Source organism: Pseudopipra pipra, chromosome 5 (assembly GCF_036250125.1).
Source record: "Pseudopipra pipra isolate bDixPip1 chromosome 5, bDixPip1.hap1, whole genome shotgun sequence".
Lineage (NCBI taxonomy): Eukaryota > Metazoa > Chordata > Aves > Passeriformes > Pipridae > Pseudopipra > Pseudopipra pipra.
The window spans coordinates 30,744,081-30,770,591 of record NC_087553.1 but is presented as its reverse complement, the minus strand read 5'-3'; the positions used below and the strand labels follow the sequence as shown (position 1 = coordinate 30,770,591).

Below are 26,511 nucleotides of genomic sequence, written 5' to 3'. Positions count from 1 at the left end.
GTGATCCTTGCCTTTTACAATGGTAGTTCCCTGAAGCTATCACACAGCAATATCTATCAAGTTCTTAAAATGGGTCTTTTAGGAGAGAAGAGCTAGTGATTTTTAATCTCTAATGCTAGTGCTTCCACTGAACAGATATCCAGAAGCAACCTTCTACATCAATTCCGTGGCATTATGGAAGTCAACTGATTTTCTGGAATAACAGAAATAAGCTTTATATTTATGGCTTTTAAACAAAAGAAGTAATAAAATCAAAATCCTTCTGCTAATGTTTTCAAAATATATTTCACCTGAAGTCATTTTCTCTGTGAGTCAAACTTGAAGGACTGTTTAAGGTGAAGTAATTTCTAGCTCCTGGGAATATTACATCACCTTTGTCTGTCTACAGAAGTTTGGGCTCTGAACAAAGCTAATACTCTGGTTAAAAGGTTCCTGCCCTCAACTCTCTATTCCCCATCTGAGGATCCCATTCCTTCCTGCCTGTTTAGCTGTACATGTTGTAACGTGTTCACGTCTGTAAAAATAATCCTGTTCTTTTGCATCCATACACATGGTACCAGAAGGATTTGTGCTAACCTGGGCAGTCCCCACATAAAGAGAGGACTGAGGGAAAAGTCATATGTGCAGTTAGGCACACTGTAGTTTTCAGAAGAATCAATAACACCTTCTCCACATCAACATAGAAGGTATCTATACTCACGCAGATCATGCTTATAGAGCAATTCCTAAGATAAGGCAAGCTGAGTATCTAACACATAAGCAAGATATAGCAAACAGAGGAGGGGAATCCTGAATTTTTCTCATATCATTTTCAGTCATCTGGTCTCTTTTCTTGCCTTGTTCTGCTTTTCAATGAACTAATTCATCTTACTGAAGAGGCAGAAAACTAATCTAAAAATATAATAGAAAAGTAGATTTTTCTCTGCTGCTTCAATGAGTTGAATCAGCATACAGGCAGCTAAGCCACATAAGGGAAGAAGCAGCATCATGCAGCCAGGAGCAGCAGAGAGAAAATTAGCAGACCCTTTGGAAGGAGTATGCCAGCAGATCCCCACCCCGAGGCATCTCGTTCCAATAACAATGAACAGCCAAAAAAACCACCTGGCCTTTTGGCCTTTCCACTCAAGCAGAATTGGAAGTCCAGAGAGGCACACTTTGCAATAAAACAAAAAAGGGGACTGACTTGTTTACAAAGTTTCTTGATATTTTTATTTCATGCAAACCCATCCAACCATTCCTAGAGCTAATCATGCTTAAGCAGGCAGTTCCATGATTTCAAGCACTTAATCTTTATTATAGTTACTGTCACAGTAGACACAGTCCTAGAGCTGAGCCATCTTCAGCCTCTGAATGGACCCACAGTTTGAGGGAAGGAATAACAGCCTGAGGCTTTTCCAGGACTACTGATCAGGCATCGTGCTAGTTCCTAGTCAATGCCTGACTCTGGGTGATACTCAGTTTCCCAGTTGAACCTGTCTGCTGATAAGGTTTCATGCTGAAGTGTACTAAATAAGTATGTCTTTGCCAGTTTCTGATACATTATTTTCCAACATGATTGAGATCAAATCAGGAGAGTCCAGCATCCACACATCAGCTCAAACCCTGTATGCTTTTCAGGTTTCGATATACCTGTAGTCTTTTTGCATAACAACAAAGTGAAATTTGGGATTTAGATCAGTAAAAACAGGCTTCTTATGTATCCAGGCAGAAGCCTGGGGAAAAGAGAGAGACAAGAAGACTAGAAAAGTAATAGATATAGTTTGGTTTTCCTACTCACGGTTGGTCCCCCTTTCAGGAAAATCTGAACATGTCACTTTGCTGGCCTGCCTTCCTTCTCAGAAGATACAATGCAAAGACAGTCATTCCCTTTCCAGTCTGCTGCTTACAAAACAACTGGAATCTATTACTCCTTCAAAACATCTGTTTGCACTCCTAACATGAGAAAAAATCTTAAGACTTCATGTGTTTGATAACAAGTTGTGACCTTTGCTTTGGAATTTGGAGTTTGATTAAACCCACCTTTTTATGCTTTGAAAACCTAGTCACTTTTAAAACTTCAATTTAATAAAGTCTACTTATTCTAAAATGAATTTATTCCTATGTTTCTGGTTTAGTGATATCTACTGAGATTATTAAAAAGTCTCATTAGCCTTGCTTCATTTTTTATTACTTTTTAATTACATCAATGGATGAAATTCTAGCTAGTGAGTCAGAGTGGTTTCAGTGCAGGAGTGGTAAGCTCATGAGGTGAATACAGCACACCAGGCAGTTCATCCAGGCCACAGCTCAGATTTAACACCATCTTCCACGGTGTCCCTGAAGCATGGAGAGGCAGCAAGCCACAAACCAGGTGATTACTTGGGCACCCTGAACCAACCACTTCTTCTGAGTGCCTCACAGACCTTCCACTTGCCTTCATCTCACTTGCCTAAAGACAAGTCCCATCACCATAAGAAAGATGCATGGTAGAACTGTGTACACGTGTCTGCCAAAACTGATGTGTAACCTCTGGCCATGTGACACTGTGCAGTGAATACAGGACAGAGTAAACCTGCCTAACCACATAACAGGGCACACACGCAGCATTCAGTGATGACTCATTTCACATGTACCTGGAAGTGTGACAGCTAAGTAACAGGGCAGGTAGATTTTGAGAATGAGACATATACACGACCACTTATCTGGCAGGAGAAGGGTCACACCTTTCCTTATCACACAGCTATCAGAAGTTATGTGACTGTCCAGGCCGAAAGCACGGGCACCACTTTCTCAGAGTAATTCTGGTTATGGCAAATATACCACTGCTCTTACAAGCACATCATTTTCTTTGTCTCTTTTTTGCAGATATTCTCTATTACAGGGGAGAGTGGTCTGTATCTCCAAGATAAGAAGCCAGTCTATTTTGATGAGGATCTGTACAAGGTTTCCTGTTATTTTCAACCATTTGACTGATAGTGAACATTCTTTACATGGTCAGGCAGAATGCCCATGGGACATCTGAAGTCTCTGTTCATTCCTACAAGCTACTTATGAAATTACAATAGAATAAAATTGGCAATGAAGAAGAAAATACTAAAATAATATCTAAAGAAATAAATACCATTGTCCTCCACTGAGTACTTGTCGACTTGTTACCTGCTTTTCTGAAGTGTGGTCATTGCTCATGGTCTCACTTAAGGGAGAGGTCTTTCTTAAACACAGGAACAGCAGAATCATCCACTAGTGGCAGGAAAAGCAATGAAGCAGCAACCAGCTCTGCTAAAGATAGAGGTGTTTGTCTTTTACAAATGTAATGTGACATCTGCCATAAAAATACATTGATAGGGTAAATTCCCACCCAGAAGTTCAATGGTTGGGAAACGATTATAGAGTAAGCACTTTTTTAGCAAATGATCAAATTTCTCCCAGTGCAGGGACTTCACTAGAAGATAACGGAGGTAATTCTGCATTTGGTATTACTTTATTGAAGCACTTCTGGCTGTAAGTTTTCTCATCATTATGATGAAAACCTACACCTTGGGAATATATTTTAACCCATTCATCCCAAAGCTGTATCCAAACACTTTCCTGAAATGCAGTACCTGAAAGCAGTTGAGTTAAAAGTGAAAGCCAGTTTCTCTCCTTCAGGACTGAATGTTGTTTTAATACCTGGATTAGGTTCTTCCACCCAAAGCAATATGCTGCTGTTAACATTAAACACTTACCCTCTTTATGCAAACCAGTAATTTTCAACAAGAGGGTTACAGATCCCAGGAAGTTTATGAACCATTGCTGGAGAGTCCGAGGAAGGTAGCTATTGTTAATAGTCTCTGAAACACCAACCAGAGGTCGGCACCTCCAGGAGAAAAAAAAAAGGTAGTGTCCATAAATCCGTTGTCCCCTTGTTCACCCTGCTGAGGTTTCTATACTCCTCACTCACTCCTACTTCTCTCCTGGAACCTCTTAGTCCTATGGCTCAGTCTCCCATTTCTGATCTGACTCTTTAAAGTAATTCTCTTCTATATTAAATGTCTACCCTCTCCTTTAAAAATACAAAACTTTTACGAATTAACTACCGAAAAACGTTCTCTGTACCCTCATGCCCTGAGCAGACAGTGCTGGCCATTCTAATATAGCAATTGAACATCTCTTTGGTATGTGTTGCAAATTTTAAAACAAAGCATGACATTTATCTACATAACTGTAATTTCTTAATGACTTTCCCTCAGGTGTTCCTCTTCTAAAGTACAATTATAGGTACTGAAGTGACTCTATAAAATGGCATGCATACCTGAATACTCTGCTTGTTTGCTTTGAGGGTGTTCATGTTACTTCATAGTTTAACTGACATTCATAAAATGTTGAATTTGGTGGAATGGCAGAGATAAATCAGTTGGAGGGGAGAAAACTTATTTCTAGTCTTCTGCCTACACTAACAGGCCAACTGCCATGGTTCTGACTGCAGGACTTACAGTTTCTGACAGTGGCCAAGCTGAACCTCATCTCCACAAGAACAGGCTAGGAGAGATCACTAATCTTCCCACTGTGTCAAGTCACAGGAGAAAGCCAACAACTGCTATCACACCACAGGCAGGAGAATATTGCTCACTGGAGTGAGACTTGGGAATGTGTTGAGGAAAAGCATGCTTTCATCAGGTGCTGAGCAGAATTCCTATTTATGCACAAACCCAGCCACATATGGCACACCAAGTCAAATGAGTCACACATAAAAATAGCATGTGAACAATCCAGATTCCCAGAGGAACACATGGGAGCAAATACACAAGCTAACATGCCTGCTCTACCAGAACTCGTCCACCCTTATAAAACCCAGTTTGGAATGGTCCTGTAAGATTATTGTTTAATTTTGGATGGTGCACGTTGAATTTGTTGGATTAGAAGCAGAGGCAGCAGTCATTAGGCTAGGTAAATTGAACACGTTTAACATAAGAATAAAAGTTTCAAATATAGAAAACTCTGGTGTCAGGAAAAAACATTTTTCTGAGTACATTTACATTTAAAAATGCACTTGCAAAATAAAAGCAGAGACTCATGTCATTATTTTTTGTTCCAATCCTCCAGCAGCAGTAGTAGCACAGCACACGTTATAGGACATGGCCTGGTTTTCACAAAAGTCTGAAGCCAAAACTGTTTTTCTAGATCTCTGACAAACTCCAAAAGCACCTGAGTTTATGACATGATGTTGTGCTTAGGATTATCTGTGTACACTGAGTTAAGGCCTTAAAATATATTATTACATACCAGTTTTTTGGGGCCCTTGCCTTAGTCAGTTTACTACACGGGGCAAAAATTACCTCTGGGACAAAATCCAGGCAACTTAGTGATGAAGGCTACCCTTTCTGGACCCTCTTTTTTCCCCTCTATATCATTTGTTGCAAAAATTGGCAAGTGTTTAAAGGTGAACTTGAAGAAAACAGAACGTGTCACAACAAAAGCAAATGAATGTGGCTTTTTGCCACAGAGTACTTCTGCAGTGCCAGCCAAGCCATTTAAATCACACTTTTCACTGTTTTTTAGCAACTGCGTATTCCTCATCTTCCCATATGTGGCTTGAGAATGTGGGCTGTAATTTGAAGCACAGCTAAAGAGTCAGCTTGTAGTTGATTTATGTGGATGATTTACGTAGAGTATCAGCAGTACTAAACACTGAGTACTCCGAAATACCAGCTCCTGGGCATGTCAGTCATAACTTAGTGCAGATAACAAAGAGAGGATACAAAAGCCCCATCATGTCATGGGAGTATTATGGAATAAATTCAGTAGGGAGAGACAAGAAAAAAAGTGTATTAGGAAATTAATCACCGATTTCAGGGTAGACTCTTGTAGCTACTTAGTAACTTTGAAGCATTTGATTTTACAGTCTAAGAAGTACCATTTTGTGTATCATTTCCTAGACACTTCTCAAATCACAGCCTGGAAAGAACAGAACTAAATCACTACACCAACTCCTGCATGCCTGTCACAGGTGTCTACCACACATCCACAAGCCAAGACTTCTGGACCCAAAGCACAGGTCTCTGCCCCCGAGCCAGACAAGCTGCCTTCCTGCCAGTAAACCAGGAGTTGTTGCAAGACATTTGCTTTTTCAGGTGACATTTACTACCATTATTGGCTGGTAGGAGAGGTAATTCAGGGATAGCATGTTTCATCACAGAAGAACGTGTTCTGACAGGTAGAACACCCACCCACTCTTTTTGGATTTTGTTCACAATACCCAGTCCTTCCTGTCTGTCCCTATGTATGCATAAGGCTTTCTGTAATAGCAGCTCCTGGTCAGAGGCCAACCCTTTTTGCCCATCCATCTGTGTCCTCTTCTTTCTCTAGCTAGCCTCTTACATCAGTCCCACTGTCCTCACTAAGCCAGTCTCAGCTCTCTTCCTTTGCTTTCCCTCCAAGCTTACTGCTCTCCCAACACAGTCTCCCAACAACTGCCACATGGAATATGTTCTGAGTTTCTTACCAGTTACTTTGTTCCTGCCTTGTCTTCAATGATCCTGCCCAATCTGCCTCTCTTTCAGGGTTTCTCCCAAGCAACTTCCATCCTTGACTTCGACATGTGAACTCTCCTCTACATCCCTGTGGCTACCTGTCCTCTTTTTTGCCTACCAAAGTCTCAACTTATAATCATCTCAGTTGTTTTTCTCTCCAGCCCCAGTTTCCCTTTTAACTCTTTCCCTCTTCTTGCCCTGTCTCCATGACTCCTTCCTCTTTGTCATCCAGCTGCCTCCCATTCCTTCTCTCATTCTCCCCAGATCCAAGGCCACACTACAACACCGCAGAGATAACCTTTCAAGAACATTTTTAAGGAATAAAGCATTCTTCCCTTAACATTCCTTTCAGAAATTACTTAATCACTTGGCTGCTATTTGTCAAATGTTTCCTCAAGAAGACATCAGCAATGGAAAAGTGCAGCCAAAGCTGTTAAAGCTTCTCAGAGTTATGAGCAACTGATACACAGAGCCATACCAGCACTCTGAGACTTAACAACACACGCTGCTCTCTGTCTCTCCCGGAATCATACTTATATATAGGTTTAGTGCTTTCACTTAAGATTATTGGCTTGAATAAACATCAATTAGTTCCAATAATTTTAACTTTGCCTCAGTGAAAAATATTAGCCCTGGTTAAATGGAAAGGGTGGTCAGCTCCAACTTTCACACATAGACTTTGCTAAAAATGTTTGCTAAAAATTCCACCCTTATGCACATGTTAGCTATGAGCCACCTGCAAACAAGCAGCAGACTTGCTTGCCAATGTTATACTGCTACTCTGCTATCAGATCCTTGTAAAAAAATTGTAAAAACTACACATTTAAAGATAGTCATTTGACCCTAGTATGCCTAAAAGTTATGAGACCTGACATTTCCAATATGTTTCTTGGGTTTGCCTTTTGACTATATGTAATTTCTTTGTGTCTTACTACGAACCTTTGAACAACTGTTAGTAGCTCTAGGCATCCTGAGCTATGCAGGAAAAGAAAGGTAAGCCTATAGACATGAAATTCCCAGGCTTTCATTAAATAAAGATCATACATGAAGTGCAAAGATCTCTATAGAGTACAGAATGCTTTAAGCATTTCCTTCCAAAATCTTTGGAAAAATAATCAGACGTCCTTAAAAACATGAACACTCTGCTTGTATACTATTTTCTTTTGAAAAAATACAGAGAATCTCTGTAGTTTTGGTAAGTAAAAATTAACAAACAAACAAACAAACAAAACCCCGTAACATGCAACATAGACCAAAACAAAAAGTTGCGAACAACAGTTATGATTTACTCCTGAAAATGAAAAGACAAAAAATAAACTTTATGTTTAGTTCATTACCTCAGCTGAGAGGAAAAAACCTCTCATCTTTCACTTAATTTTCACTTCTGCTTGTCATCATGAAAGTTTAGAAGATACTGGTGCTGCTTTCTATCATTTCAGATTTCAACAGCCAAGACAGAAAGAGTGCAAGTAAAATGCCAGGGACAGTGAACTCATTTTATAAATAAAAGTGTGAGCATGTACAATATATAAAACACGTGAGATAATGTTCTTACACCTGTTCATTCAGGCTTTGGACCAAAGCACTTGAAGAGCTAGTGAATGATATTTGAACAGAGCTGGGTAAAAATAGATTTGTTCTTGTAACATTATCAAAAGGATCTGACCTAACAGATGACAACATCTGATGGGGTAAATTATCTGAATTGGATATTTCCTCATGTTTTAGGATTGGTTGGTATTATTCAGTATGCATAAAATAGCTGACCTCTACTACAGGACATATTGTATTTATAGTCCAGAACTTACTTCTTCAGTCCTATATCAAGATTATACTATAGTCCTATTTATATTATATGACAAAACATTCATTGCTTCATTTGCAAACTAATCCAAAAATACACTCAAAGTAAATTAAGTTACAACAGTACTGCAGAACTTCGACAGGCAGCAGTCTCTAAGCCGTTTCCTCTTTTCTGAATGTCTTATATATCTTATGCATATAGCTACATACACAGTTAAGAACAGTACACTTTATAGCTGTTTTTGTTTCCTCTGATAAAAGGAAGATTGAAAAAAAGAACTGATACAGTATCCACTTCATTTTAGCTCTGTATATTTTTTCTGTGACCAAGGCTGCTGTCTGTGAGCCCATTTAGCTTTACCTGCATGGCTGAAGACTGTGCTCCACTCTTCAGAAATATTCACTGGTAAGTGGCTCTGCCCAGCACCCTTGCTGAAGCGGCCATTCAGTGCAACAGCGAGGACCAAAACTATTCTCTGCAGTCAGAGTCACCAGGGAAAATAGCGTTGGAAACAATTTAAAACCGTGCCACTGGGGATAAAAGTTGTGCATGTCTGTATCAAGCAGGGAGGCAGGTGAGGAACCTGCAAAACTATGCTTATGTCCAAATAACAGACAGCGAAAGCACCAGCTGCCCTGCTCAGCCACCCTTAATTCATGTTTGATCAGCTTCTGTAGGCACTGATGAAGTTTAGTGACACTCATTAATAAGGCAATTGTCGCAACGTTCCTCGTTTGCTCAAAACCCATAATGTTCCTTCTCGACTCAGAGTTTGCATTCTGTTTCAGCTCACTCCATGTGAGACTTAGCAACCTTGGCTGAAACCTCAGGATTTGTCTATTCACAGAACATAGCATGAGTTTAATCTGAACAGTTTCTCAAGCCAATAAAAGATCTGGTGGGCCATGGATGACTCAAGAATGATTTCTTCATATTTGAATTACTCTAGATTTCAATCAGCTTAAGCTTTAGCAAGCCCAGGGCTTTGTTTCTGAGGCAGTCATTGAACTACAGCATATGATTATAAATACAAATCAGTGTTTGGGGATCTCTTATTCAGTTTCATGACACAGTTTCTAACGTCACCATTTTTGTAGTCTGTACTGTCAGTGTTTTCCATTTCTTTCTGTAGGAAAGATGGGTTTGTACTATATTTTAAAATTTTGGCTATTTATAAGTAGGGCAGTGAAACAAGCTATTGTTACAAAGCTACATGTTAACAGCTCTCCTATTCCTTTCCCCAGAGTTGGAACTAAAATAAAACAGTTAATGATTGTACTCATAGCTTAGAAACACGTCTACAGAAATATATCTTCCCTACTGTACCCCTACCACAACACCCTAATTAACAGCTAACTAGCTAACATAGTAGCCAAAATACCAGCTGCCTGTGAGATTGCCAGCACAGTATGGAACTTCTAGTAGTCAAAAGAAGTACAAAAATATTGATCTGTCTTCAGAGCAAGCATTCAGAAAGGGTTTCCCAGAAAAACTCAAGGAGGAAAAAGTTATTTAAGAAGAAAAAAAAAATATGTTTGCCAGAGCCATGTAATTAAAATACAGCATGCATTCCCACACGGCAGGGATCGTTCCTGTCAATTTCTTACTAAAACTATTGATGTCAAAAGAAATTTTACCTTTTTGTGTGTACTTTCAGACAGGAGTGCTGCAAAATTATACCGAGGAGAATATACCTGATAGAAGTAATTCGGTGCTGGATCCAGTACAGATACATTTCAAGGCCTTTTCCAAAATCTTTATCCATTTTCGCATCTGTAAAATGAAGATAGATCTCTTCTTTGCCTTACATGGCTACAGAGATTAAATAGATTTTAGAGTATTTTACCTTCTACCAGTGTAACACAGCAAACAGGTTCTTTTCCTGGGGGTAGAAAAACTCTCAGAAGGGCCTGGGGAAGAACAAGGTGAAGCACCTACAAAAATATTTCACCCTGCACTTATCACTGGAGGCTCCCCCAGCCAGGGAAGGAGGGCAGTAACACATCCTCAGATGCCTCCACTGTGGAGTTAATCTAAGTGTCATGTGCTGTCCTACCCCTACAATAAAAAGAAAGGGTAAAACTCATTTTCCTTCTATAAGATTAGTACTCCCTTCCAGAGAGAATGCAAAGGCTTGCTTGATATATATTAAGCATAAATATATATATAATACATTATTAAAAAATTAATTAGGATAATGAAAACTCCTATCCTATACAGTTAAGAAATAGGAGAGGAAAAATCTCTTGTATTGCTTTTGTGTTTGCCAGGCTGGTGATAACAGTCACATTTTAGCAGTTCAGCTCATAGTAAGAGAGGACTCTGTACAGTAGCATATTCACCTTGCAGACACCTCACAATAGTTTGCAACAGTGGGTAAATACTAAATATAACAGAAACTTTACAAATATGGTAGCAGGGGAGTGGAGTAGTTAAGGAACTCAATTCCTTTCTTTCTTCTGTAAGTTGCTAGCAGACAAGCACAGAACAAAGCTTTCCCACACTCACTTCCAGTCCAAGATTAAACCAACTAGTTGCAGGCATCTACCACGGTATGCACAGTTCCTCAGGAAAGTTAGATGATTTGCATATAGCCACTGAACCATCTAGTAGCAGGACTTTTAAAAAAGGCATATTTGCAATTCCATAACCTAATAGACCAGGACTGGTCAACAGATCAAATGTCTACCATGTTGGAGTGGTAATCCAATTCTCTTTTAGAAGGAAATCTCAGGGAAAGGTTTAGCAGAAACAGAGAGATATTTGTCTTTTCAGCAAGTAAAAAAAAAAGAAAAAAATGCCTTTCTTTTCCTTCATAAAAACTGTGGCTTGAAGATTTTTTTTATTTGTATTGCAGCCACACTTAGTTCTGTGCACAAACCAAATGGATGAGACTCCTGGGACTTTAGATACCACTCAATGCAAACTAATTGAAACAATGTGTGTGTGTCCACATCTGGCTGACCATTTAGCAAAATTTTGCTTACATAAGGGCCATCAATATTCTGAAAGACAAGCAGCACTGCTTCTGGCTGGGAAACAGGGTGTAATTCTACATAGCAATGGGACCTTTGCTTGTCTTTCAGTTCTGTGTGCACAGCAGCATGATCATTTCCACATATTAACAGCTGCAACCTTTCATATAAAGAGTATTTTATTTCTTAAGTTTAATTTGAACTTTTACTACTCTTTTTAATAGTAGAGAATCTAGGAGACTTGCTCTTTAGGAACTCAGGTAATCTTCTGTTTTCCATTTATAACTTTAGAAGTGCTACTATATGACAGGCAATCCAAATGTGTGCAACACATACTGTACATGAAAGTGTTAGTCGTACAACTGGATGGACACCACACCAGCCAAACTCATCCATCAGGCTGTCAACACCTTACTCTTTTTCTGCAGTAACTTATGTGGAAAATTTTCCTACAAACAGCTGTTCAGATCATAGGCAGACAACAGGTTGTCTGAAACCCCCTTTCAGTTGTACATAAAGATTTGTGAACTTCTAGTTTCATGTGCAAGATAAACAAGAACAGGATGTTCTTTTGATTTACATTTATGATTTGGTTTACATTTTCTATTTACAGAAATTGTTCTGGACCTCCTAGCTCCATTGCCAAAAAAAGACTTTTAGTTCACTGACCTTTTCCATCTGATGTTTGTGTTGAGATGTGAATCCTGCAGATGGAATTGAATTCTCTTCCCTACTTGTCCTTTTTTTTTCTTAAGCGTTCATCAGCAGATGTGAAAAGATGGACTAGAATCATATGACAAAAGCTCAGCAATGGGTACTGTCAATATGATGAAGACTTGTATTTTACAAAACTGAATTGCTCTTTCATTTTGTAAAGCACTGTCTTTTCCAACAGCACTGAAAATAAACATACTGAAAGTGCCAGAGTGACTTAGGACCCTACTCTTTTGGACTTTCAAGAAGATTTAGACATCAGGACACAGGCCAAATTAGTTATACATTCCCTAACGCTTTTGCATAAAAATTCCTTTTGGACAAATCTAGGCCTTGAGAGATGCCAAAAGAAATAACTGATTGACAGTTGTAGGTAGAACGTTCTGAATAAAGCCCTAGATGGCCTAGATGTAAAATTCATCATGCTGGATTAGATGGCTGAAGAAAAGACCTGAGCTGGCCAGCAAAGAAACACTTGACCTGTTTTCAGGATGAAACGTACATCTAGTTCGTTGTGCGTAGTCGAAAATGTTACCCCTTCTCTTCCCTGAATTCGGAGGTAGCTCATTTCTAGATATCAACACTTTATTAAATAAACCCCTCTTTTAACTCAATTTTGGAAACAGGATTTAAGTCTAAATCTTTTTCAGAATTCATCCGGTAATTTTTTTGCAGTCTAGCACAGACTCTTAACACCATATATGGTTAAACTGGCATATGGGCACTTTTAATAACAACGACACCTAGATGCCATTCAGTAGTGTGTCCTTAGTTCTCAAAAATCTTCACCAGAATTATCATTTATTCTTTATAAAGGTAAAAGTAAAGAGGTAGATATATTCTTTATACTCTCTGGCAGTAATATTCAGCTCTCCGGCTGATGAAAAACAAGAACTCTTCTAGGGGCAATTTACAGCAGTGTCTTAACCTAGCCATATTTAACCACATTTTGGAAGAAGGTATTGATTGTGGAATTAACAGTGCATGCAGTGAGCCTTGGCAGTCTACTGCATTCAGCTTAGCAGAGCTCTAGCAGCCCTCGGGTTAGGTTGTATCACATATTGATGTTTGACTGATGATCTTTATAAACTTTTTCCTCCTAATGTGACATTTACTTTTCCTCTAAGAGACATCCTCTTTCTTCTTTTATTCATGCACAAGGATTATGCAACTTTTTTTTTAAAACAAAAGTTCATTCAGTAATTCATACTGCTTACTTTTCCTTACTATTGCATTTGAGTCCCATAACAGTATTTCCAGCGCACAGAACGTTCCTTTACAAAACGTGAAGGCTGGTTTTATTTGTTTATCCTTTCCTTTACACATTTCCAGAATGTCAACTCTGACATTCTGTATTTTTTCTTCTTCGTAGTCTCAAAACTATGGACTGCAAGCTTAGTCAGAGCTATAATTGAGGGTGAAGTTAATTAAATACAAATGTTTATAATCCAGAGTTTTAAATGCTACAAACAAAACCATTTTTCCAGTTTTCTTCAGAGCTCATTCTGTTCTGTATAAATCCATTTCTATGGTTGATTCCTGTGCCATCAAAAGCTTTTCTGACTTTTCTGGGTTTAAAGGGGTAGCCAATGCTAGTGAGAAGTAAGCAAAGCAAGAAAGATTTAATCTCTGCTACGAATGAAAGGTGGTGGGGAGACACGGGATCTTTCATTAGAGTAAGTGCCGCTCTCAAGAAAAGCAGATAAGTCTTCAGGGACATAAATCTTTCTACAGGTCTAAACCAGAAGTATCAAACTTAAGATAATTACATTTTGGAGACGGTTACTCTGAATTTTTCTCAGTTACATTAAGGTATTTGATAATATCAGAGAGAAGAGTAACGGAAACAAGCAGATTAGACAGGAAATATAGCCAGAGGAGCAAGTATAGGACACAGTGGGGACAGATGAAAGACAAGTGATGCTTCTACTCAATGAATGGAGCGTTTACTGTGGTTGTTGAAGAAATCTGTGTATTAGTTTTGCATTTGTTGTTCTGACCAGTTTGGTTCCACTACTGACACAGAGAGTTTGTGGGAAGATTGTCTCTGATGATGAGTTTGGTGAGGCTCTGGTGAGATGGGAGTTATTTGGCTCCTTTGCAGACAGTGGGTTTTCTTTTAAATTGTGATCTTGTGATAAGCAATCCAGTATAACTGAGAAAAGATTAATTAATCAATCAATTTCAGAGTTTATCAGCTACAACACAAAAACAATACATCTTAGCCTTTAGTAAAACAACATGATCTACTGCTTTTTAAAATTAGTCAATTACTTTGTGTTTATTGATACAAATGGGCACACCTGTGATTATCAAGTTTCAGCAAACCTGCAGAAGCTTGTGCCTTATCTCCTGTTTTCTGACTCCTTATAAGAACCAAATACATGGGCAGAGACAGTGAGAAAGACTAATGGCGAGACCACTGTCACTCACGTATCCTTTACCTAAGGATACTAAATTCAGTGAAGATTTTCACAGGGAAAACAATCAAGTAAGGATGCCTTCAGCAAAACTCCAGAAGAGTGCTGGCTCACTGGCATGACAACATGTGGGTTCCAGTTCAGGCTGCCAAATTTGTATGAGCTGATCTTTCAAATACATAGAGGATCTTTTGTATTAGGTAAAAACACACTGTTTTAGTATGTGAGGCTAATTCAGTTAGGCCTCCATGGAATGGTGTGGAAATAATTGACTAGTCCTTGTTAAGAACATTGCTTGTGCTTGTTTGCAGAACTAATTGCACAAATGTTTATGCACAACAGACAATATGTTAAGTGTTTTCAATATTGAAGAACCACATTAAAAATAAACACCAATGACATATTTTGCAAGATACATAATAAGTTTGTTTATGTGACTCAATATGTCTAAAGAGAAGATTTTGATTATTTTAATACAGCCCTGTGGTGGCTATTGTTGACTTTTCAATGTCAAATATACAGTACAAGAGCTAATTACCTGAAAGGGTTCCATAATTAAATATCTCCAAGAACTGCAATTTTCCAAATCCATTAGATATTACATTTGGGTTAATAATAATCAAGTGATACGATGGTCAAAGACATATTGTTTACACATAGGAGAGCAGCTGCAAAAATAATGATGTATTGTCAACATGCACTTGTACTTGGTCAATGCAAAACAAAACCCTTGCAAATGTTAACTAAACATAAATCCCAAGTATTTCTGAGTAAAACTTCTTTCTTGTGAACCTCCCATCCCTCCACCAAAGCAAACAAACCACAAAAGCAGTGCAATATGCAATATATTACTATTTTACAATATGCTGCTTTAAAAAAAATCACATTTCTTCAGAAGACAGAACATTTCAAATTAACATTCGCTTTTTAAAAACTTAGAATTTTAATAGTTAGACAAAATTACAGCCATGCTATCTCATCTTTCCACTGCCCTAACATCATGATACCAGCCCATAAGCCAACATCCCATACACAGGATTGTCACAGTCTACCTTAGCACCTAGAAAAATGAAAACAGCCACCAAACTTTTCAGTCAAATGTAATAATGTCTGACATCATCATGGCCGGGCTTCGCGAACGAAGATTTGGGGAGGGCTCTACCCATGTTTGTTACAAGCACGCTGGTGGCTAAAAAGGCCAATAGAAGACAGGCACGTCCGGTTGCAAAAGGCACAGCAGAAAGACTCCTTAGGAGGTATATTCGGCAAGGCATGATTCTTTCTGCGTTGTCTTTTCTCCTCAAGAGTGATCCTGCGTGCTTTCTCAAAAGCATCAGCAGCGTTACAGATAGTGTGTCTCCACATCTCCTGATTGGAGTTGATAATGAGTTAGAGATTATGCAGCAAAATCTTTAGCAAAGTTTTCCTAACCAGGATTTACATAGCTTCAGTAAAATAAAAATATAATACAAGCATAGCAATCAATGAAATTATAGCATGAGGTAGTGTGGGAGAACCCATAAACTTGAAATTATTTGTCTTGTTCTTTGGGAAAAAGAAGCTTATGGGAAAACCCTTCAGCTTTGTTGTCAAGGAGTTTGGAGTGCTTTGCAGCACAATGTTTACAGTGCTGGCGGGTTTGGTGCAGTGGTGCTACCCTTGCAAAAACGCAACCCATGTGCTCAAGCTATGAGAATGTAATATCAGTATTACTTCAGACTCACTCTTGTTCCTTGCTAAAGTTAACCCGGTATATTATCATTTAGCAGAAAAGCCTCTTCAGTGCCCAATAAACAATGGTGAGTTTTAAGAAAAATACCATAGCTTTCAATTTGAGGATGCATTTTTACCTTCTTTGTGAGAAAGTATTCATCTAGGCTATTTCTTCAGATGCCCTACAGATTTGTATTTAAATTCTTATACAAAAGCGCAAGATTGGAGTAATTATTAAGACTGAAAATTGGGAGGCTACACTCATTCATACTCAGCACATGGAAGTTTTAAATCCTCTCAAAAAATGGTGTGCTTTGTTCCTCTCACATTACAGGAAGTTCAATAATTGGCATGCTGTTGGTACCAGCTGTCATGTTAACCAGGGGTTTTAAAATTAGACTAGATGGGAAAAAACTGAGGTAAAGAATATATCTTGAAATTGCAAAGAGATGTGGACTCTGTGATCTACCCAATGTAAAAGACTGAAGGGACCTAATATTAAAAATTACAGCACTGCAAAGGATTTGAATGTTCTGTTGCTGCAAGACACGTCACAGACACCAAGTATTAATCATGACTTTTTTAATTCTTCTGTCCTCAGTGACCCACCCAAGTATCACTAAGGAGGGCATCTCTGAGGGTGTCCTCACCCTCATCATGTGTTCAGTCTCTCACAGAATGCACTGGCATGATTTCCTTCCTACAGCAAAGTCCAGTTTGTTTCTCCAAGCTGCCTCTTGCAGTAACTGACAACCTTGCCCTGAGTAATTCTGTTTGCTTGATATGCTCTCTCCAGGACAGTTTTTCACTGGGAACCTTTCCAAGGATGTGTCACACTGAGTTCATACCTTCTATGAAGATATGAGGTAACTATTAAAATCACATCACCACAGCTGCTTCTTCCTGTATCAGATTAATAAGCACTGTGCACCCTATCAGACTCCTATCAACTCAAAATAGAGAAACTGATCAACAAGGTAAGCATAAAGCAGAATTCTCCTCAGGACTATAAGAGAGCAATTAGGAGTAAAATAATCAATGCTTTTAACTAAGCAAGGAGAAAAGAATTTGAACAGTGTGACTACAGTGCTAGTTTCAAACCCACATACACAAACTGGTACAAGCCTCTCCATGAATATCAATGAGTGATTAAAACCTGCCTCACAGACATAGATGTAAAATGCAAGATTGCCCTTCCTACAAAACCATACCATTTTGATAAACTAAGTTGGTTTTAAACTGCACCTTACATTTAAAGGGTAGTTCTATTCACATTTTCACCCACAAGCAAATCAAAAGAAGTTTTCCAGTGTCCTTTATCCTTGGACAACTGTTTTTTCTTATTTGTGCTGTGCAACTACCTACATAGGACTGTTGTTTAACACAATAACAACTGAACTGCCAGAACTTAAAATACAGAATGAGAACGGCTTTTCAAGCTTTTCAACCTGAATCATTTCACTGATCAATTTACAGTCAGCCACTTATAGATACCATAGCACAATTGAAAAAAAAAGAGTGAACAGCAGTACAAGTACTGGAACAACTGGTTCCCAATCTAGACGAAAGCTGACGGTGGATAAAGAAGTTACACTTCTAGTTCTCTGGCTGTAAGCTAATGACAAAAGACCTTCAGTGGCACAACCGAGCAAACACAGATGTTCCCCCTTGCCCCTCTCCTGTTGTGCCAATGAAAGTCTTTATGGGGTTTCACTGAGCAGCAGATCAAAAGAGCTGATCTGCACCAGGAGTAATAATTTCACTCTGACAGGGTTTTTAGCACCACCAGGAAGGCAGGGCACTCCCATAAAGCTGTGTTTCCATTAACATCCCTGCCTCGTCAAATCATGTCTTCATGGCGAACTTCTGTGTATCAATGGATTTTCATGCAAACTGTGATCACATTTCAGCATTTGTCTTTAATGTGCATAGCAAATAAACTGAAATTAATATTACAGTAAATATAGCTAAGTAAGGAATTACATCCTCTATTCACAGAACAAGTTTAATGTCTCCTGTAGACATACCCAGTCTTTATCTTCCTCATGAAATCACTAATACAAATACCGGTCATAAATGGTCTGTGGTAACATCAAAAGTGGTAGTAAGCTTATTTAGCCTCTGTCCTTGAGAACCAGATTAAATCTACCTGTTAACTTCGAGCAGCATTAAGCAGACATAGGCTAAGCACTACATTTCAGTTATTAGTTTAAACTGGTGTCTACGCGTTCATCTTACTGACAATGACCTGTGTGTTTAGATCTGAAAAATCCTAGTTACATTTACACACTTCTAATTCAGTTCAGTGTACAGTGTACTGTGGTTGGTCTGTTTCTCCTAATTAAACAGCCATCACTGTAATGTGAAAGAAATTAAGCTTGCGGAAGTATGAATTTTTTACAGCTGGTCCATTGGTGATGGTCTCTAGGGAGCAAAGAGCAGATCTAGAAGGACAAGATCAACATGCAGAATGCATGTATAGAAAATCCAGCAAGGGCTGTCTGGTTACCAGTCTGTGACATTATCCGGAATTTGCAATAGAAATAAGAACTATTTTCCAGGCAATGATAAGATAGAGAATCATTCTATAAGCAAATCTAAATTTTATCTTTCCACTAATTATCTTTGTTTCTAAAGGGGAAAAATCTCCATTTACTTTACAATATCCATTTGTTATTTCACACTCGGGTCTGCATTTCTTTCAAAGGCCTACAGCTAGTTCTAAATACGGCACTTCAGGTTCTCAGCACTAAGCCTTCTCCAAACCCTTTATCTCCCTATTTCTATATACTGATACAGAAAGACAAGGGTTGCCCTTCTGTCTCATGCTGACACTTCAATTTCATGATACAGGGGATTTTGGCAATGGAATTCTTCTCTGCCCTGTCAGTCACTTGTTTTGCTTCGCAATGACACAATTATTTGCACAGGGTTTCCAGAGGTACACTAAGCTAAACTAATAGCTCCCTGAAACTGTGAGGAGGTCATGCTTCTGCTTTATATCTCCTACTAGCTCTGGTACTCAAGAAACCCTCATTTAAGCTAATTTCATGTGCTAAAATGGCACAGTAAAAAACAGGGTTGGATAGTTTTCTGCTGCTCTACCTAGTGAGCCAAATCTGCTCACAGAAGGGTTTCACAAATATTGAAGCTGTTGTCCAGGACAGGGAGAGAGCCAGTGCAAAGCACAGCTGAGCTCAGAGAAGAAATGCAAAACCTCCCCCCTTCCACAGAAGTAAGCTGGTACCCTCTCCTGATCCCTGTTTGTTTGCATTATTTTTAACCTTATCTGGTTCCCTTGATCCAGTTCACAATCCCCAAACAGTTGTGTCAACAACTGAGTGAGTGACAGCCTGAGTGTAGAATTTCTTCCATTAGTTTCTCTCTAAAGGCCACACGTTTGTCTGAGCAGTATTTTGCTTCAGACATGTCTATTAGATTCATTTAAATCAGACCATGTGTGGAGGTGTTACCACGCATGAAAGATGAGAATCTGGTGCATTCAGCTTTTATAATAGCTCTGTTAGTCCACTGTATTCTCTGCTCTTCCACAAGAGGAAAAATAACACCATATATGATGGGCAGCTGTGGTATATTCCACAAACACCTTTTTTCTCATGTTCATCTTCTTACTTACCAGGTTTAGTCTCCATATAAATTTGAGATAAGCTGGCATTCCTTATTATTCCTAATAAAGTTTCACAGATTTGTACTAAAGCTGCTATGACAATTCAGAGTTCATCTCATAATCATTCCAGAACAAGGTAAATCTGATCAACAAGATAAATATGATCAACAATAGGGACCTAATTTACCAATAAGATGGCTTCTACACTTGTTTAAGACCTCCTTAGCTTCAGGGATGCATTTCAGAAAAGCACTTTCAACTATCAGAAAGTTATATAGTGATAGGCTGTATTTTTCAAGTAGCAAGGTAAGTTTAATATTGTACTTTGGTTGATCATCAAGGCTGCAGAAGAATAACAGGGGTACACTTACCTGACTAGGATCTTCTGCGACTACAAGAGTTCAGGAGAGGATGCTTCAGCCAAAGTACAGCTGAGCTGGGGTGGCAACTTAACCGACATTTAGGAAAATGCCTCAAAGACCAGCCATCAGGACCCCAGCTGCAAATACATTCTGAAAATGTATAGCTGTAACATGTAGTTAACTATTTGAGTCCTGACTGTGACATTTATTCATCTTTTTCCATATGCAACAAAGGGTTTGTTTGGTGTCTTTTCGCCTTGCTCAGTGTTGGGAGAAATTTCAGATTAGTCTGAGAAACACTGGGCACTTGCATTTCCCAGGGAGTGAAGCCATGGACCATGGATCATGGACCCAGTGTATTCATCAGAATCAAGTGCCTCCACTCAGCACTTCCTACACTACCCATCTCCCATCAAGCTGCAATGGGCTGACACAGTGGCAGGTAGAATTTTCTTCCTTCAAAAGCAGCAGAACAGCAGGCAAACGACTTCCCTACAGATATCATTACAGTGAGTTGTTTCATCTCCAAACTGAAAGCAGAGCAAAACTAGATATATACAGAAGAAGCCACCTTCTCTCAAAAATCTCAATGCACTAAAAGATCAGTAGATCTTTCTAATGCAAAGCCAGTAATTTAATTTCCTTAAAGTATTCCCACTCAATCAGCTATTGCCACGACGTTAAAGATCTCTGTGAGATTAACGTGGATATAGTTTTTTAAAGTAAGAACTAATGGCCTGAGCCTGAGATTGTCAAGCAGAGAGTCAAATTTTCATCCAGGTTTTATTGCTACATTTCTCCCATTTCATTTTCTCTGAGCTGTAAAATATAAGCACACCTGCATCTACAGCTACTCTAAATCAGCTGAAAACTCTGGCCCAGTACCTAACAGAAACACTGTACAAGGTGATCCTCTGTAACGCAAGGTAAAGACTGGTAATACTGAGTCATTTGCCTACATACAAATTCTCAAGCAAGTCTGACTGATACTGAAATTACAAGACAAGGCTAGCAAAAAGTTTGAGAAGTAAATTGAAAAAATTGAGTAGTAGTACTGTATGCTGAGTCATCCCCATCTCTGCCCAGCTCAAAGGGCACAGCAACAGCTGAGGTGCAGCTGTCACTCAACACAGTGATCGAAATGCAGATTAATAGCAGACCTTATGTGACACTTACACTTTATCCTTTCAGGGTTTCACTGATTTTAATGCTCATGTATGTGGGATTTCTGAGAAGCTGAGAAAAATATTGGATATTCATTCAAACTGGCATATATATATGGTTATATGCTTCCAGAACCACTTTATCTTTTAGGGGAGCAGCTGTGATCCTCTCCATTCCTGTCCTTAACCCACTCCTGCTTTTCCCCCTTCAAAGCAATAAAGCCAGTCCAATAAGCCTCCTTTCTGCTTAGTGCTTCTGTGAACTTTTTAGTCAGACTTGCAAATGTTGCTGAACGTGATCCTCGACTCGCACAAGACTTTTCCCAACTAAATTACTGCCATTCACCCAAGCTGACTTGTTCTTCAGCAGAACCCTAACACAGCCATAGTAGCAAGCAATCTTGAAAAAACAGCAGCAAAACATTCCTCCAAACAGTGTAAAATTCTCAGTCACAACATTCCAGACCACAAGGATATAGCTAACAAGAAGCCCAAAATCCACTGAATAACTGTAAGGAATCATATTTAGAAGAAGCATGACTTAGGTGAGGCATGTATATGCCTAAGAGATAAGGAAGCAAGAAAGCATTTTACACTATTTAGCCCAGACTAGAAAAAGAACATTTCTAAGAGTACACTTGCTATTTTCCACTCTTATATCCTACAAACAGCATCCAGTGGGATGATGGAATTTAAAAGGTGTGGCTGTTGTTCTCCTCTACTGTCTCTGTTCACAATATTCTGGCACTGGCAAGCACTAGGTACAGAGGAGGAGCAGAGGCTGGATATCAAAGAAGTTTAAGAGTTTACAGTTTTTCCCTTCCTGTGACTTAAAAAAAAACCCAAGAGATTTGTTGTTGTCTATCAACAAACTCTATTTTTTCATTATATAATACAATATCTCTGTGGCAACACCAGAGAAAATTGTTCTTAGTATAAATATGTTTGTTTTCTTTGGTTTATGTAGTCACTGAAACAAAAGAAGTATATACTGAACCTGTTTATCTAATTGCCATTGAAGGATTAGCAATCACACATGCAGAGATTGTTAAACTTTTTTAGCATAGGCTTCAGTTTTGCTTCATCAGAAATTTGCAAAACTCTTGTCAAAATCATGTTGCTCCTGCTTTAACTAGATATAATGATATTTTCACAAAGGCAAAGTTTAGATGGACAAAGAGATGAAAATATAAGGTCACTTCAGTGAAGCAATCTGAGCTGGAATGTATATTTTGAATGCACAAATCTGTAGACTTTGTACAAAGCTTTCCCCTCAGCCCTGCGCAGCCCTTCGAACAGCCTGGTGACTGAGGCACAGACCACAGTCAGCTTTTATTCTTGGCTTGGATACAGATTTGTTGGGTGACCTTGATCAACTAGTTTAACCTCTGCATTTCCTTATCTGTAAACAAGAACAATCACCATCACTTACCTCATCAGCTTAATTCAGGAATACTTGTAAAGAGCCTTGAGTTTCTTGGCTGGATGTTGCTATAGGAACAAGAAGCAAAATACAATACAGTTATGATACTTTTATGATCCCAGTCACCTACAAAATATTTTGAGCTCAAAATTGTGCTTTGGTTTAACTTTCAAATTCAGTTTCCCATACATGAGACAGATATAGGGAAGATTGAGGAAAGGAGACTCAAACCTATATTCCCCTTAACATAGGTCCAAGTGTACACATGTACCAAGCACACAGGCAGGGTGACCATGCTGCCATCAACATTTATCCATCTGCCCTTCTTGCAAGACAACTGCTAAGCACTTCTTAAGAGAGTTAAGACATCATATTATAAATTGCAAAAGCAGATGATAGGAGTTTTAGACAGCCTAGGAGAACCACACACATGGTATCTAAGTGGGTAACAACATGGTTTCATAGAAATGGGTGAGTGATCAGAGCAGTGTTAGGTTTCTCAGTAGTCCAGTTCACACAGGCATAGCACAGGCAGAAACACAGGAGACTTCCCTCTCTGTGTCAGTCAGTGATATAATTCACACTGACAGCAGTCAGTGAAGGTTCAGTGACTAAATGACCAACTCAGAATTAAAGAAGGAAAACTGCAGCAGGTCTGTTACATCTCACATTAGTCCTCTGCCCAACCGGTCCATCTTTCTCCTGAGCACGTGGAACTTCCATCAACGCATGTTCAAAAGAGACCAGTAAAGTTGAGACCATCATGATCCAAGGAGATACTTCTGCATAGCACAGGTGCCTGTACATGCCATTCATGCACCAAAGTCAGTCTGTGCATCACCATGGTACTCCTTCTGTCTCAGAAATAGGCACTAAATAGTTGGAAATGACAGCTAAACAGAGCTACTGCTTGTTGCTCTTCCTCAAAATTTGATACCGTTTGAACTACAAAAAGTTTTAATTAACCCTTGTCAATTAAGACATGCATTTTAATGTCACATTTTCTTTTATATGTTGACATTTGTGATAAAATTTCTAGAATAAAGTTTGTTTACTGACAGGCTTCCTTTGGGCTCCTTCCCCAGCCACCAACATTGCAAGCAGACAGTTTAACCACAACACTGCAAGTTTGGAAGTGGTAAAATATCTGTGCTCAAAGCTTGCTTTAGGATCTACTAACAGGGATGTGGCTAAATCATCATATGGCTTAATTTATTGACAGAAAAGCCAGTACAGAATTTATATGGTGAAAGAATGCTTATATATGAAATAATTTATACGGTAAATCATTTCAACTGATGCAGATTTAGCCACACACTCACTGTTAAGGTGTACAAGACTGCACCTGCTGCTGAAGTTTGAAGGGACAGCATAGGTCATTAGGTGGTACCACGGTCAGCAAGTATTTCCCATGGCTGAGAAACAGTTTCTGAATCAAGATCATCATAAAGTACAAGATTCTGAAGTTAAACCTCATCACACGCCTAGATATTATCCTACCACTGTGAAGTCGTATCTTTTTTTAATTATATACAATATTTTCTTACAGTATTTATTTTAAATTCTATTTTTTAAAAAAGAAATAATTAATTAAACCTTCTTCATAAAGCCTTCATAAATATTTTTTCTACAGTGCTGTAACACAAGTGTTTGACCTAATGCTCCTTTTTTCTTAGATTAGACCAATAAAACCTTGGCAGCAGTTGCTGGACACTGGTATAAACAGCTGGGTTCCCTGTGAACCCAAGATACACTTTGAAAAAAAAAGTCTATTGAAGACAGTTTTCTTTAAGACCCTTATCAAAATGCTCATCCTGAATGTCCCATTGATGACAGAGTCCATACACATTGGATGGACCTTATGAAAAGGCATTTTTGGAAGCCAAACTTAGTTTGCCAAAGCAGCTCCTAGTTTTATTTTGACTGTCTGCCAACACTAAGGTTTGCACAAAATGATGACCTTCAGTACCTTTGCTAAGGAACAGTGCAAATGACATCAGCAACTAACCTCTGTTGATTAGCATGAGATTTCAGTAGGTTTAGCTGGCAAGCTCCTGTGAACTTGGTTAACATAGTTGGGGTATTGTCCGAAATCTCTATGCTGTAGAGTAGCATTGTACAAATCATCAAACACAGAGGAATAAACACACAGATATGACATGTATAGAAGTCTATGTTGGTCATTTTATATCAGGCAGTATATCTTAGCTTTCTTTTGTGGCTTGAGTTAGACTAATCCACAAGCCTGGAATAAAAAGAATAACAAAAGACTGTTTCTTTAGTTAGATAGTCTTGATTGCTTTTCTCTCACCAAGGGAAAAGCAGGGCAGAATAGATCTTCCTCACTTGATCCTACATAAGCAAGGAGAAAAAGGATAAGTGAAAAGAGGCTATAAGCTCTCCTCTTGGGATTTTGCCAATTATTTTTCACACATAAGCAGTTAATGGAAAGACCAATGCTCGGAAATTTTATAGCCTGGCTCCCACTACTTCCACTCCTGCCTATAAAACCTTCCCATTACCACCACAGAGGTTGCCTGTGACTGACCCTATGCTTTTAGTATGGGAGGGGACTTCCTTTTTTCCATTGTTTTTTTTCCAGTTGTTTCTGACAAAAGTTGGGTATTTGGTCTCTTTGACACTATTAATTAAACCATCAGTCCTGTTTACAGTGTGTCAGCTCTAGGCTAGAATAAAAGTAACAATTAGTTATAGGAAGGCCCTATAAAAATGTTATATGCTAATGGTCTCAGGTTATCTCAGCTTTTACATGTTCTAGAAGGTGGAAATCTTCATCTCTTCCAGCTTTCCCTGCCCTGCTGCTGTTTTTTCCCTCTTTAGGCTTTCTGTGGCCTAGACTCAAGTTTACATTTTTAAATACTTCATGTAAGTTGCTCATGAAAACTGCCATATTAACACCTACTCCACCAGCAAAGCTGAGAAAGCCAGCAAAGCTGTGATTTTCATCCCTCATGTAGTTAAGATGCAATAGCGGTGCAAACAGGAAAGCAAGAGAATGCTTTAAAGAAAAATATTGTCCATTAAAATTGTACTTACAGTAAGCCAGGCTTGACATTACTACAGAAGAAACTGCTGAGAACTGGAGTGTCTCCATGTTCACCAGCAAAGTTACTGTGTCCATTGGGTAAGTGAGGAAGGAAGAGGAAAGGATGGCAGAGATAGGGCAAAGCACAGCAGACCTCAGAGAGATAGGGAAGCTGAGTGACACTCTAGTCCTCACAGTATGCAAACACCTTTTCCCCTTTGGAAATCCAGAGAGAACATGAGCTATTCCTGCTTTCTGCTCTAAAACTTCTGCTCCTGGGCCGAATGGCAGAGCTCTTGGGGTTAGCTCTGGCAAGAGGTCAGTCATCACATAAGCACTGCCGAGTGTTATAATTACTCTGTTCACGTGGTCACTGTGCCTTATTGCCCAGTTATTTCATAACTGAGTGCTATGTACCACACCAGATCCAAGCACGCAGCTCTCACTGACTTCTAGAGCTCCCTTTGGGCATAGGTCTGTTGGAATGTACGTTTTTCATTACTTTATTTACCTGATCTGTAAATATTTTGGAGAACACAATGGCACTTTTGAACATTTGCGTATTTGCCTTGTCTACACGTTGAAGCTGTACTTACATATGTATTTCTTGCAGGACTCATTCATGAGGAAAACCATACAAGTTTACAAGTTAATCATTCTCCTGAATGTCAAAAGCCAGGGCAGATCAGGATGTGCATTGTGTTGGCAGTGCTGCAAACTGGGCTGTTTTAGTATTAATAGTAAATTTCCTAGCCTCAGTAAGACTTTTAGTAGT

The 26,511-nt window shown here is 38.9% G+C and overlaps 1 protein-coding gene across 1 annotated transcript in view; it reads right to left on the bottom strand.

Moving 5' to 3' along the window:
- Nucleotides 1-26,511, bottom strand: part of LOC135414564 (uncharacterized) — a 131,406-nt gene that overhangs the window by 67,961 nt on the left and 36,934 nt on the right. The window contains exons 5-7 of the mRNA XM_064655464.1: nt 22,700-22,758; nt 3,705-3,835; nt 3,136-3,258 (exon numbers count right to left, since the gene is read on the bottom strand). Coding sequence (XP_064511534.1) covers nt 3,136-3,216 — 81 coding nt within the window. The 5' untranslated portion in view covers nt 3,217-3,258; nt 3,705-3,835; nt 22,700-22,758. The remainder of the gene's footprint in view (nt 1-3,135; nt 3,259-3,704; nt 3,836-22,699; nt 22,759-26,511) is intronic.